This window comes from Capra hircus, chromosome 9 (assembly GCF_001704415.2).
Source record: "Capra hircus breed San Clemente chromosome 9, ASM170441v1, whole genome shotgun sequence".
NCBI lineage: Eukaryota > Metazoa > Chordata > Mammalia > Artiodactyla > Bovidae > Capra > Capra hircus.
Genome location: NC_030816.1, coordinates 83,601,670 through 83,613,921, shown reverse-complemented (window position 1 = coordinate 83,613,921; position 12,252 = coordinate 83,601,670). Strand labels below are relative to the sequence as shown.

The 12,252-nt window shown below is 57.6% G+C and overlaps 2 protein-coding genes across 3 annotated transcripts in view; both read right to left on the bottom strand.

Moving 5' to 3' along the window:
• Positions 1-529, bottom strand: part of LOC102183874 (solute carrier family 22 member 1) — a 36,800-nt gene extending 36,271 nt beyond the window's left edge. For both annotated transcript variants that reach the window (XM_018053435.1, XM_018053436.1), the window contains exon 1: positions 21-529. In XM_018053435.1, the coding sequence (XP_017908924.1) occupies positions 21-416 (396 nt within the window). In that variant the 5' untranslated portion in view covers positions 417-529. The remainder of the gene's footprint in view (positions 1-20) is intronic.
• The window catches only part of IGF2R (insulin like growth factor 2 receptor), a 103,695-nt gene continuing 100,573 nt past the window's right edge, over positions 9,131-12,252 (bottom strand). Inside the window, exons 47-48 of the mRNA XM_018053434.1 lie at positions 11,524-11,593; positions 9,131-10,944 (exon numbers count right to left, since the gene is read on the bottom strand). Coding sequence (XP_017908923.1) covers positions 10,537-10,944; positions 11,524-11,593 — 478 coding nt within the window. The 3' untranslated portion in view covers positions 9,131-10,536. The remainder of the gene's footprint in view (positions 10,945-11,523; positions 11,594-12,252) is intronic.

The following is a 12,252-nucleotide window of genomic DNA, read 5'->3' as shown; positions in this document are numbered from 1 at the left end:
CAGCGAAGGCCCGCTCTTACCTCGGTCACGATGGAGGAGCCGGGCGTGTCATACACCCAGCCCTGAGTGCAGGGGCCCAGGGGCAGGGCGCTGCCATTGGCGGCCAGGCCTGCCAGCGGGTCCAGGCAGCTAAGGGCGCTCTGGTTCCAGTCCACCTCGTAGCGGAGGCACTGGCCCTCGGGCCCCGGGCCCGGCACCGTGTAGTTGAGCTCCTCCGCCAGGCTCCAGCCGCATCGCCGGCTCAGCTCCGTCACCCCGGGGCTCCGGCAGCGGTGGTCCGGGGTGAAGGCCAGGAAGACAATGCCCACGTAGATGGGGGCAAAGGCGGCTGAGAGCAGGCATAGGATCAGGAAGGTTTGCTTCTGGAACCAGCCGAACTCCCCGACCTGCTCTAGTACATCATCTACGGTGAGCATGACTGAGCCTCCACGCACATCGCTCTGAGCGGACCACAGCAGCCACGGGGCCCGGGGTCAGGGTCTTATGTGGGTTTCTCTGCAGTGGGCTGGTCTGAAGTTGAATTGCTGTCTAAGCATCTTGGCTTCTACCCTTGGAAGCCAACCAGCTGGAAACAATCTTTCACCCGCAGGGCAGGTTTCAGGCAGGGATAGGAGGATGATTGGTCAGACTGCTGGGCTGGGGGAAGTCACCTGGGCTGAGGACCTGATTCTGTGGCACCGGGGTTCCCAGAGCCAAGGGAGTGAGCGAAGCTGGCCGTGACCCTCCCAGCAATCTCTTTCAGGCTCTTCCAGAGAGATCCTCTTCTTGAAAGCTTTTTTATCATCCAGGTAAACAAGGACAGCACACTGCTGTCAGACCTGCTACTCACGATGGGGTGTCTCAAGCAGTGTGCATCGAGGGTCTGGCCACGGGCGATGGGAGAGCCATGCTTCCCAGACTGACTCACTTCCCTACGTCCTTGTCCCAGGGTAGAACGGCTGCCTTCTTCGGGACCCACAAAGGACTTCTCCTGGCATCACTATGTCCGCAGGCAGGCTCATGGCCGCTGGACCGTGATGCACCCACCCTGAATCCCCAGGAAAGTGGGCCACAGGGGCCCTCTGAGCACAGATCCTGATGGGTTTCCTGGGCAGAGATGCTGGTAGAAAAGATCAAAGGGCCGCAGGCAGAGAACACCTCCCCCTCCCCGACTGCAGCCTGGGAGGACACAGAACATTAAGGTTGGGTCCCCTCTCCGCGCATGCAAGAGGGACAGATAACAGACGAATGAGTGCCGGGTGCCCTCTCGTTCCCGGGACCCTCACTTCTCTGCTCTGTGGACACGGGGAGCTGGCCCCAAGCCCAGCGGTGCACCAGCTGCTCTGGTGAGACAGGAGGAGGCTGCAGCTCTGCAAACTACTTCCCTACTTGGGCTGAGCACTGACTGGGGTGCGGTGGGAGGGGAGTGGGTGGGGAGGGGGGCAAACCTCCCCAAGGCATCAGCTCACCCAGGCCAGGCACTGCCCTTCCTGCCTGAGTGAGATAATAGAACTGTGTCTTCATCACCCCTCCCTGTTCTTGGCACTGGGCCCCTGAAACCCTTGACACTTCCTAGGAGTGTCTTCTGTTCAACGAGGTGACTCTGGGTGGGCTTGTGGGTGGCTCCTGGTCATGGGTAAGACCAAGCTATGATTGTGTGCTAGGGTCTTCACAGGTGGCGCTAGCGGTAAAGAACCTGCCGGCCAATGCAGACACAGGAGATGCAGGCTCAATCCCTGGGTGGGGAAGATTCCCCTGGAGAAGGAAGTGGCAACCCACTCCAGTGTTCTTGCCTGGAGAATCCCATGGACAGAGGAACCTGGCGGGCTACAGTCCACGGGATCACAAAGAGACTCTGGGTGGGTGCCTGCCTGCAGGTAAGCCTGTGATTAGAAACTTGGAACTTTCAGCCCCATCTCCCCACTCTCTTGAGCAAAAAGGGCTGAAATGGTCGGTCATGGGTCATGCCGATTGGGTGAAGCCTGAATAAGAGCCCCACTACCTGGGGTTCAGAGCAATCATATCCATACCCCAGGTCCGTGGGGACCGCAGCTCCTGCACTGGGACCCACCCCTCACCCCCGCCCTGTGTGTCTCGTCTCCTGGCTCCTCCGATGCTGCACCACATTCTCTAATAATCTGGTGGACAAGTCAACATTTCCCTGACTTCTGTGAGCTGCTCCAGCAAATCAGAGGCTTCCCCGTGGCTTAGTTGATAAAGAATCCACCTGCAGTGCAGGAGACCCGGGGTCAATCCTTGGGTCAGGAAGATCCCCTGGAGAAGGAAACAGCAACCCACTCCAGTACTCTTGCCTGGAGAATCCCATGGACAGAGGGGTCTGGTGGGCTACAGTCCATGGGGTCGCAGAGAATGGGACACGACTGAGCAGGTAACACTTTCTCACAAATTAGTTTACTCCAAAGAGGGAAGCGGTCAGAGGACCCTGATCTGTAGCCAAGTCAGGCAGAACTGTGGGTCACCTGCCATAGTGACTGGCATCGAGGGGGCATGGTCTCATGGGACCAAGCCCTTAACCGGTGGGGTCTGAGGCTCTCTCCAGGCCGAGGGGGTCAGAAGTGGGTTAAATTGTGGGACACCTGGCTGGCATTGCAGGCAAGTGTCTGGTGTGGGCAAAAGCCCCGCATTCGGTGATCTGAAGTGAAGTGTCCTGGGAGAGGAGTGAGGAGGACTCACGGGAGAAAGGAGAACGGGGTTTTCCTGCACACGAGGAAGTCCCTGCATTTCTCCACCACAAGCGGCCCTGGACACACAGGGCTCCCCTGCCTCGCAGCCTCAGCTTGGGAAGCGGCCAGCTGCTGAGGCCCTGCTCTCAGCTCGTGGGGAGGAAGCAAGCAGGGCCCTCCCTGCACCCACTCCCCAGGCTGGGCCCCAGACCCACCATGCACTCTTCCCCGAGGAGACGGCAGCCACCCAGGTCTGGGCAGAGCTGCCCTCCTGCTCTCAGTGTCCTGAGAGCTCTTTTCCCCCTCGGACCCCAGAGCAGGGAGACCTGTGCACGGCTCTGCATGGCTCCCCCCGACCCTGTCTCCAAGTCCCTCGGCCAGGGGCACATGGGGGTGGCCGGTCATCCTGGGGTCCAGACTGCAGAAGTGACCCAGGCTGGTGGGTAAGTGCCGCCAGGAAAGGCCAGTGCCACCATCCTCAATGGCATCGGGGGTGATGGGCCAGACTCCTCTCTGAGCACGATATTCACTACGTGATCCCATGAGAACCCTCGAGGTTAGAAGCATGTTAGAGACAAGAAACTGAGGCCCTTATCCGCTGTCATGCCACTGGCTCTTGGCCAGTTCTTAAGAAATCAATTCACTGAAAGCCGCAGGGCTAGTGACCAGTGACAGTGTTTCCAGGACTCTTGTGCTGCAGCTCAACTCGCCCAGCAGCCCCAAACACAGATTTTGTGCAAGACATGTCCTTTGTTGCAAGACAGTTCACCCCAGGCCTTGGGACCTCCTGAAGTTAAGGACAGAGGCCGGGCTCCCCTCTGGGAAGATAGAAAAGGAACAGGCATTCGGGGCAAGCCCAGAGCTGCAGAATGAAAGCCCAGCCACCAGGGATTCCCTAGGTCTGGATGACCTCCCAGGGGACTGACTTCAACACGACTGGGCTGATTTTCCAGGAGGCCTTTGGGGAGATCGGCTGGCCTGCCTCCCACCCTGTGGCCCCAAAGCTCCTGCCATCACAGGGCGCCCCTCCCGCTGGGCTGAGCTGGGGACATGGTGGTTGGCGGGCCGTGGCTGTCCCGGACCTGGCCCCAGGGTTGCTGTTTCCCTCTCTGTGCTGTCCTGAGGGGTCCCCCGGTGACCCTGGAACCTTCTTCCAAGGCAGCATGGCTCCACGAGGCCATCAGGGGACAGGCATTAACTCCAGTGGGGAGCACGGAAGCCACCAGAGGCGTGGGAACAGCATGGGAGCCCGTGGTGAGGCTCCAGCCAGGCCCTTGGGGGCGAAGCTTGTCTTAGGGGCCAAGTGCGTTCCCTGCACCTCAAGCTCCTTCCCGAAGTCAGGCTGGCTCTGCTGGGTCTGCGTTTTCCGCCCCAAAGTCCTGACACGGAAGGCTGCTGGGCAGAGTGCTTCCTCCTCCCAGGCCTCAATCAGTTGTTTGTTTTTTTTCGATGGTTGAGGATGATTTATTGAGCTGTGTCTTAGTGTAGATGCCGGGGTTTGCCCACAGCGCTTACTGTACAAGGCCTTGCCTGATGTTCTGCCAATTTTTCTCGGCAGAAGTCTTCTACTTCCACTTCCTCCAGGGACTGGGATTGTCCTCCATGTTCTGTGTCTGCCTCACCTGCTGTAACAGTCCTCTTTGTCCCCGCCTGTCCCGGGACCTGGACACAGAAGCATCACTACATCCTGACTTACCCGCCCTGCCCCCAGAGCGCCAGGGCCCAGTGCCTACAGATGCCACCCCTGGGGCTGGGGGTCTCTGGGGGTTGGGGGCTGGCCCAGCAACATCGGCAGAGGCCAGGGAGGACACGAGCATCAGCTCTTTTCCAGATGAGGTGAGAACATTCCAGGACCAGCCTCCAGACACTGTTCTGAAACCTTGTCCGAGAGATCCTGGCTTGGGCCTCAGCTACCCACCACCCTGTCCCACTAAGGAACCCACCCACCCACTCACTCTCTGCAAAGCAGAGCTCCTGCGGTCTGCCAGGCCCTGCTCTTGGCAGGGAGAACAGAGCCTTGAACAGAGGAACCAGCATCTTAGGGTAGCGATCCGAGCTCAGCGAGGGAAGCAGGGAGACGGTGTCTTCGCAGGTAGGAAGTGCCACGGCAATCTCGAGCAGGAAGGGGTGGGGGCTGCAGCCTTAAGGACCAACGGTCAGGGGTGGCCTCTGGGATGCTGAGCCTCGAGGGAGACAGGAGAATGAGCTCTGGGGGTGGGAACTGGAGGACAAACGTTCCAGAGAGAGGAAAAAGCAGGGGCTGGGCAGACTGAGCAAGGAGGCCCGTGGGGCAGCCACAGAGCCAAGCCAAGGGAGCAGGACTGAGGCCAGAGGGGCCTCGGGCCTGGACACAGGGCCCCGCAGGACCGGGGCTTCATCCAGGGGTGAGGGCAGCCCCTCAAGGCCGTCTGAGCCAAGCACGGGGAAGCTGCCACTGCCCAGCTGGGCCCGGGGGGCTGGACCAGATGGCACCAGCAGGGCTGGAGAGAAACGCATTCAGGGTGTGATTGCAGGTGGAGGTGGGAGGATGTGCTGATGGGCTTGATGTGGGGTGTGAGAGCCAGCGAGAGGTCCAGAGGTGCCAGGCGTTTGGCCCGAGCCTCTGGAAGGACGGCCTTCCCTTGACCGAGGGGACGGGAGACGTCCACAGAGCGTGCGGACAGCACACAGGCAGGGAGGGGCTTTAGAGTCATTTAGATCCCACCTCCATCAGTACACCACACATCTGCTAAGCCTTAACGTTCATGCCTGTAAAATGGGCCAACACTCACCCTCCCTCCTGTCCCGGGTGTGGCCGAGAGGATCAGGAAAGCCTGGGGCGGTGGGTGAGCTTTTCCACAGAGGCCCCGGTGGTCAGTGCCTGGGTGGAGAGGCCCTTCTGGGCCGTCTAGTCTCTGCAGAGGGTTCCCTTCAGTCCAAACGCTAACACCGCCCTGGATGAGACCTAAATGAAGGCACGAGCTTTCTGGCTCCCCAGAGAGTTTCATTTAGGGACACAGAAATTTTTAGTTTCATCTGATTGTCCTGTGTCGTGTGATATCCTTATTTTTGTCAACCATTTTTTCAGTACCACGCTATTTACTGAAAAAAAACCTGCATCTAGGTGGATCTGTGCAGTTCAAACCTGTGCTGCTCAAGGGTCAACTGCGCTTCAGCATCAGGGCTGAGGGTAGGTTTCTCGGGGACTTTGACCCCAAGGAGAGTGGTGTTGAGGGGACACAAATGGTGGGGGCAGGGAGCAAAGCCTTCCTCTGAGGAAGGCAGGTGAGAGGCAGATGGGGCCCACCTGGCCATCGTCATTGTTAATCATCTGTGTGCCCTTGCAGAGTCCACCACAATCCTGCTCCATGGGACCTGCCGGGGAACCATAGAGCCCCGCCCACCGTGACAGCATCCCTGGTGGGCCGTCCACACACCCCCAGGTCCCAGGGACCACTGTGTGCCGCTCCTCTGCTAGGAGACTCGCCGGCCACGCTCCCTAGTCTGACTTCATGTGCACTCAGCCATCTCTCCTTCAAAAGACCTTCTGCCTTGTACCAAGAAAGGTCATTTCCCTTTAAATTCAGGCTTTTCCAAACTTTCTTAAACCTAAGTCCTCTCCAGTGTTTGCAGAACCTCTGTCAAAAGCCACACAGAACACGTGTTCCGTGCGGGGGTCCCTGTGGGGAGTGTGGCTGTATGAGACAACGCGGCAGTCAAAACGCGCTCAAGCATGCCTTCTTTCATCCTGAGCCCCTTCCCCGGTGCTTGCGGCAGGAGTCCGAAAGCCACAAGGTGGGCAGAGCGGGACAGCAGTGGGCTGGGCAAGGCCAGCCCTGAGGGGAGGGCGCTCGTCAGGGGCGGCAGAGGGTGATCGTGGGTGAGGAGGGCGACCTCACGTCAGGGTCACGAAAGTCAAACGCCAACTTCCCCGACGGAGGGAAACTCAAGACAGGGCAACTGAATGGGGCAGGATTCTGAGTGGGGCCCTCCTAGTGAAAAGTGTTCCCATGACAACCAGCAGGCCGGAGGCACCACAGCTCGAGGGTCCATGCGTGTTGTTTGAGGGGGCAGCAGGGGTGGTGACATCCCAAGGCATCATGGAAGCAGCTCACGTTCACGTGATTCAGGGAATAAAGTTCTTTGCCTGGTACATTTCGTCAATTTCATTTCTTTAATCTGAAGCCAAGGGTCACAGGGCCTGCCTGGGACCCGCCCCTCATGGCATCCGCTCCCCTCCACCCCGTGACTCAGCGCTGCTCTGGGGGAGTGAGGCCTGCTCTCGGGATGCTTCCCCTAAGGAGGTCCCCAGAGCTGCCACCAGGTGACCCCTGACACTCTCACCCTGTCCAGGGGTGACGGGACCATTTGTTCAGTTCTGTTTTCCTCTCACTCTGTATCAAAATAACAGTATAAGTAAACTTCATTGAACTTGATTCACTAATTGCCCAAAATACCATAAGAAGTAAAGAAAGGGAGTGAAAGGCGCTCAGTCGTGTCCAACTCTTCATGACCCCATGGGCTATACAGTCCACGGAGTTCTCCAGGCCAGAATACTGCAGTGGGTAGCCTTTCTCTTCCCCAGGGGATCTTCCCAACCCAGGGACCAAACCCAGGTCTCCCACATTGCAGGCAGATTCTTTATCAGCTGAGCCACCAGGGAAGCCCAAGAATACTGGAGTAGGTAGCCTTTCCCTTCTCCAGGGGATGTTCCTGACCTGGGAATCAAACTGGGGTCTTCTGCATTGCAGGTAGATTCTTTACCAACTGAGCTGCCAGGGAAGCCCATAGCTCACTACCAGGAGGAAGCAAAGAAATGTGAGTAATAACTCACAGCCTGACTTTGGCCTTCCCCTGCATCTTTAGGGAAAACAGTTCACTTCCCCCAGAATGGGAACAACAGTGACTGTCACGGGGCTCTTCAAGCTCCATGACAACGCTCCAGCCTTACCTCCCCAGCACCTCTGGCCACTCTCCCCAAACACCCAGCTCCCTGCCTCGGGGTCCGTGCAGCCTGGAGAGGAGCTGCAGGACCGCCCTGCCCAGGATTCATGCAGTGACCCACCCTCCCGGGAGGCACAACACTTTCAGCCACCCTTGAGCTGCCAACTCCCCATCGGCCAAGTTCATCTGCAGAAGTAAGAAGTCATGTCCCTCTGGGTCATGGGGATTCTCCAAAGCTGGTGAAGGGGTTTCTAATCAATCTAACCTGACCTCCACCCCAAGGCACACTACCCGCTGGTGACCTGACCCCGGAAGAAAGGTAAGACCTCCATGTCCTCCACGCCTACCTCTTGAACTGGTGCAAAGGGATGGAAGAATTCTTTCTAGATGACCCCCTGGGGTGGCCATCGACCTCCCTGAAGGTGGTCGTGGCCAGCGTGTGTCACAGGTTGGTGGAAAGCAGGCAGCTGCATCTAGAAAGCTCTTGGTGGGAGCTGGGTCTCCACTCTCGTGTGGATTTTCCTGGGCACAGGGTTTGCCTACACTGTCCTAACCTTCTACTTATCCCAGCCCCCTGCCATTCAATACACAGTCTCTACAAAGGTGGGGCTTAAAATCTTGGTTAAAAGGAAACTAAATTAGACTCATGAAAGATTTACTTGCTGTTGGGGAGCGTTTTCCTAAACTTCCTACAACCACAGTTGGCACAGACTGAGTCTATTTGTAGGGGCTCAGGGGAAGAGATTACCGAGGTGCTGGAGAAAACAGCGTGAGCAAACACCTCACACGTGTGTTCACTTCCCTGTTGCCCTGTGCCCCGCACACCTGGCCACCAGGGCAGATGGCCGAGGTGCCAATGAAGAGTCATCACGTTCACCCACAGGGCCCGCGAGTACCCCTCTGGACAGAGAAAAGGGAGTGGCCTGGACAACAGGTTCCTGGACACAGCATCTGAGAACCAGCAACCGTGGGCTCACAACGTAAACCTTTATATAAGACCCCAGAGTGTCTGTCTTGAGAGAGATGCTTTAAAGTCCTCAAGAGGAAAACAGTCTCTCCGGTTGGAAATAATCAGAATATGAGCAGAAAGGATGGACGCTGACTCCGATAAGTCTATAGTCAGACATCATACTCCCTGCTTGGTCTGTCTTCATAGTAACATCCGGGAAGCTCTAGTTACTAGTCGGTCATTTCAGATGGAAACCAGATTCATGCAAGAGAAGCCCTCTCCCAGCTCCATGTAAGCCTGGGCTGTATACCAGGATTGTGGGATCTGCACTCATGGTGGCTGTTTTGGTAAAAAACAAATAAATATCCTAAGATCTGCTTTCTCGGAAGGAGGAAAAACCAGGTGTGGGTGAAGCTGACAGAGGCCCCCCGTGGGCCTTGAGTGAGCATCTACACTCGGGGAGACTTGGGGACACGTGTGAAGGGTCGGCCGACACCCGGACACGACTGTTTCTGGAATGCAACAGGAGATGCAGAGAGGGTATCGGACAAACTCAGGGGCTTTTCACTCAAGGGCAGAAAGCAGGACCACCCAGTTAATAATTTATCTTTTATTCAAATCGTTGAATACCTTATATTACAGTAAATTTGATTGAAAAAAAATGAGGAAAGAAATCAATTTTTAAAAATACACTCATGTTGAAATCAAATAAGCTAGCCAAACGAGAGTACAAACCCAGGAACCCTGCGGGTTGGTTGGCTTTCCAGGATATGAATACCACTGAGTCTATATACAGCTCTATAAATGCCAGAAAAGTCATTCGTTAAACACTTCAGAGAAAGGCGCCAACAGCCGGGGAAGGACGCGGTCCCCGCTCCCGTCCTGCGGACCGGGCGGCCGATATCGGCCGTGCCGGGGCGGGAATCCAAGTGCAAGGCTGGGGGCGAGAGCCTGGCCCACTGGCTTTCATGCAACTTCCATGAGTCACGCACTGTGCAAATTAAGGCTTCTTATAGGTCGAATGGTCGATAGACACTTTTTTTTTTTTTCTTAAAAAAATAAGCACAGTAAAGGTGGTATCATGAGAACCTGAAGAGGTGAGACCTACACCCCAAGTCTGGAAAAAAATCTGACATCTCAACTCCATTCTCTCGGACACACATGTGAGCACATAGGCACATGTGTGCACGTGCACACACACACACACACACACACACACATCAATCTTTGGGTGGGTTGTTTGACTTCACCAGCTGGCGAGAGAAATACTGATAAATGTGCTCTGTGCACCTGGGATCGAAGACATCATGCAAAAAAAAAGAAAGGCTGCAGCTGTTACTGACTCGAGAGGCAGAGAGCGGGCGGCACCCCCTCCACAGCCCAGGCAACTGCGGACCCACGCATGTGCGCACGCACACACCCATGTGCCCTGACGCCACAGAAGCAAAAGGGAAAAGAGACAGAGCGGTGGAGTCTAACTGAGAGGATACATCATGGACCAGTTCAAAGCGTCTGAGCATGCCCACAGCCTCCCCCTGCTTAAAGAATGGACAGGAAAGGTTACCCCCTGCCGGCAGGAAAAAACTGTTGGTGGTTTTTTTTTTTTTTTCTTTTTTCTTTTTCGCAAACCTGAGTAATTGTCAAAAGTCAATAAATAGGAGAAGAGAATTAAATGCTAAAATATAATGATCAAATACCCTACAGGGCCTAAAGCAGCAAGGGTCTTCCTCAAACGCAGCCCTCGGTCCCAAGACGCGTCCGGCCGCGGCGCCTTTAAGAAGCGCACGGTGGCCACGCTCAAGACGAGGGCTGGGGACAAACCCGGGGCGTGCACCGCCATCAGCGGCCACGCCTCCCCGACCCCTGCGCCCATGGAGAGGGGCGCCCCCCTCCTCCCTCACCACCAACACTCTTCCCTTTTTTGGACAGTTTTCGTTAAAGGCCAAGGACAGAAGCATCACGGAGTCCCATCGGATTTGGTCGGAAGCGGCGCGCGTGAGCCTAGACATGCAGGAGGTCCTCGTCGCTGTCGTCGTGGAAGGCGCTGATGGGCGCGGCCGCCGCGCGGGGCCGCCCCCGGCGCGCCGGCTCCCCGCGCACCAGCCCCACCCGGTCATCCGCCCGAGGTGGCAGGGGTGCCTTGCGCGGCAGCGGCCGCAGCGGGGGGCCACCTTCGGCGCCGGGTGCCCGGCCCGGCGGGCGCACCTTCACCTCGGGCAGCGTCAGGACCTCGTCCTCGCTGTCCTGCTCGTCGCCGTGCAGGGCACTGAGCGCGTCGGCAGCTCTCACCGACTTGGCGGCCACATGCCCGTTCTCCTGACTCTCCTTCCCGGGCCGTGGCGCCGGCGGCTGGACCTCCTCCATCAGCCACTCAGTCTCGTTCTCGTCGGCCTCCTCCTCCTTGTTCACCTGCCGGGACACCGCAGGGACAGTGGGCCCACCTGAGACCTCGTCTAACCACCCCCGAAACCCCAGCAGGGGGAGGAAGGGGAAGGCTGGCAAGCGCCAGCTCCTGCTGAGATCCGACCAAGGCAGACAGGGTCAGGGACTCGGGGACGGCCGAAGGTGAGAGGAGCCCCGTGGACAACACCACGTGGACATGTGCAGTTGAGGGAGACCTTCTAGAAAGCAGCTGGAAGGAGAATCAAGAGCCAGGAGTGCATTTATGCCACCTGGGCACAACTGCCAGAAACTCAACTGGAGGAAACCATCCAAATGCCAGAGGCGCAACATTCCCAGTGCCACGCTTTCTGCAGAAGAGCCAAAAGAGTAGAAACGACCTGAATATTAAGAATTTAGCTGCCATCACAGTTAGAAAACCTTGAAGAAGAACGGACAAAGAATGTGTTCAGGTTGAGCACTACGAGAGTTTCCCCTTTCCTTGCAGCCACTGGCCAACATGGCAAAAACACGTGGACCGCGTGTGTGGGGGGGAGGGGGAGGTCAGGGAGGGGTCGGGGAGCCACTGGAGGCCTTGGCAGGCCTTACCTTCGAGTACTTGTACGACACGTTTGCACTCCGGCGGCAGCAGTTGGTAAGCCTGCTCATTACCATCTCCCTGCAAAGGGGGTTCCAGTTACTCCAGCCTGGAGCCGCCCCACCCCGGAACCTCCCCTACTGTGCCCCCCGACAAGAGGCTGTGCCCACCCAAGCACACGCTCCCTCAACCCACAACAGCAGGGCTGGGAGCCAAGTCAGAGGAAGGAAGGCTATGGAATCAGGAGAAGCAGATTCAAACCCTGTATGCAAAGACACACCCCGTCTTTGCGGTGCTAACAGAGACCACAGTGAGTTACCCTGCACCTCTGCGCCTGCTTTTCCCCACACAGATGGAACGAGCCCACACCTCCCCGCCACCCCAGGGCTGTGCTGAGATTACCGGGCTGAGTGGCGAACCCAGGGCCAGCTCCAACCCAGACCTCCTGCCCAACTCCTGCATCGGGCTGATAGCCTCTGGGGCCGGGGTGGTGGTAGTCAGCACTTCCTGCCTCTGGATCAGTGGGCAGGTGAGGGGGGAGACAGGAAGCCCCAGAGCCGGCCCATCCCTGCCCTTGGGACACGGCTGACCGTACACAGAGCCCTGGGCCTCGTTCACGGGTGACGTGAAACCTGCTGGACAGTCACGCTGGCCTGCCTCTGAGTGACAAGACCTTTCACCCCCCAAAGAAGAGACTATGGATGGGGGTGAGGTCACAGCCTGCACCTCGTAAATGCTCC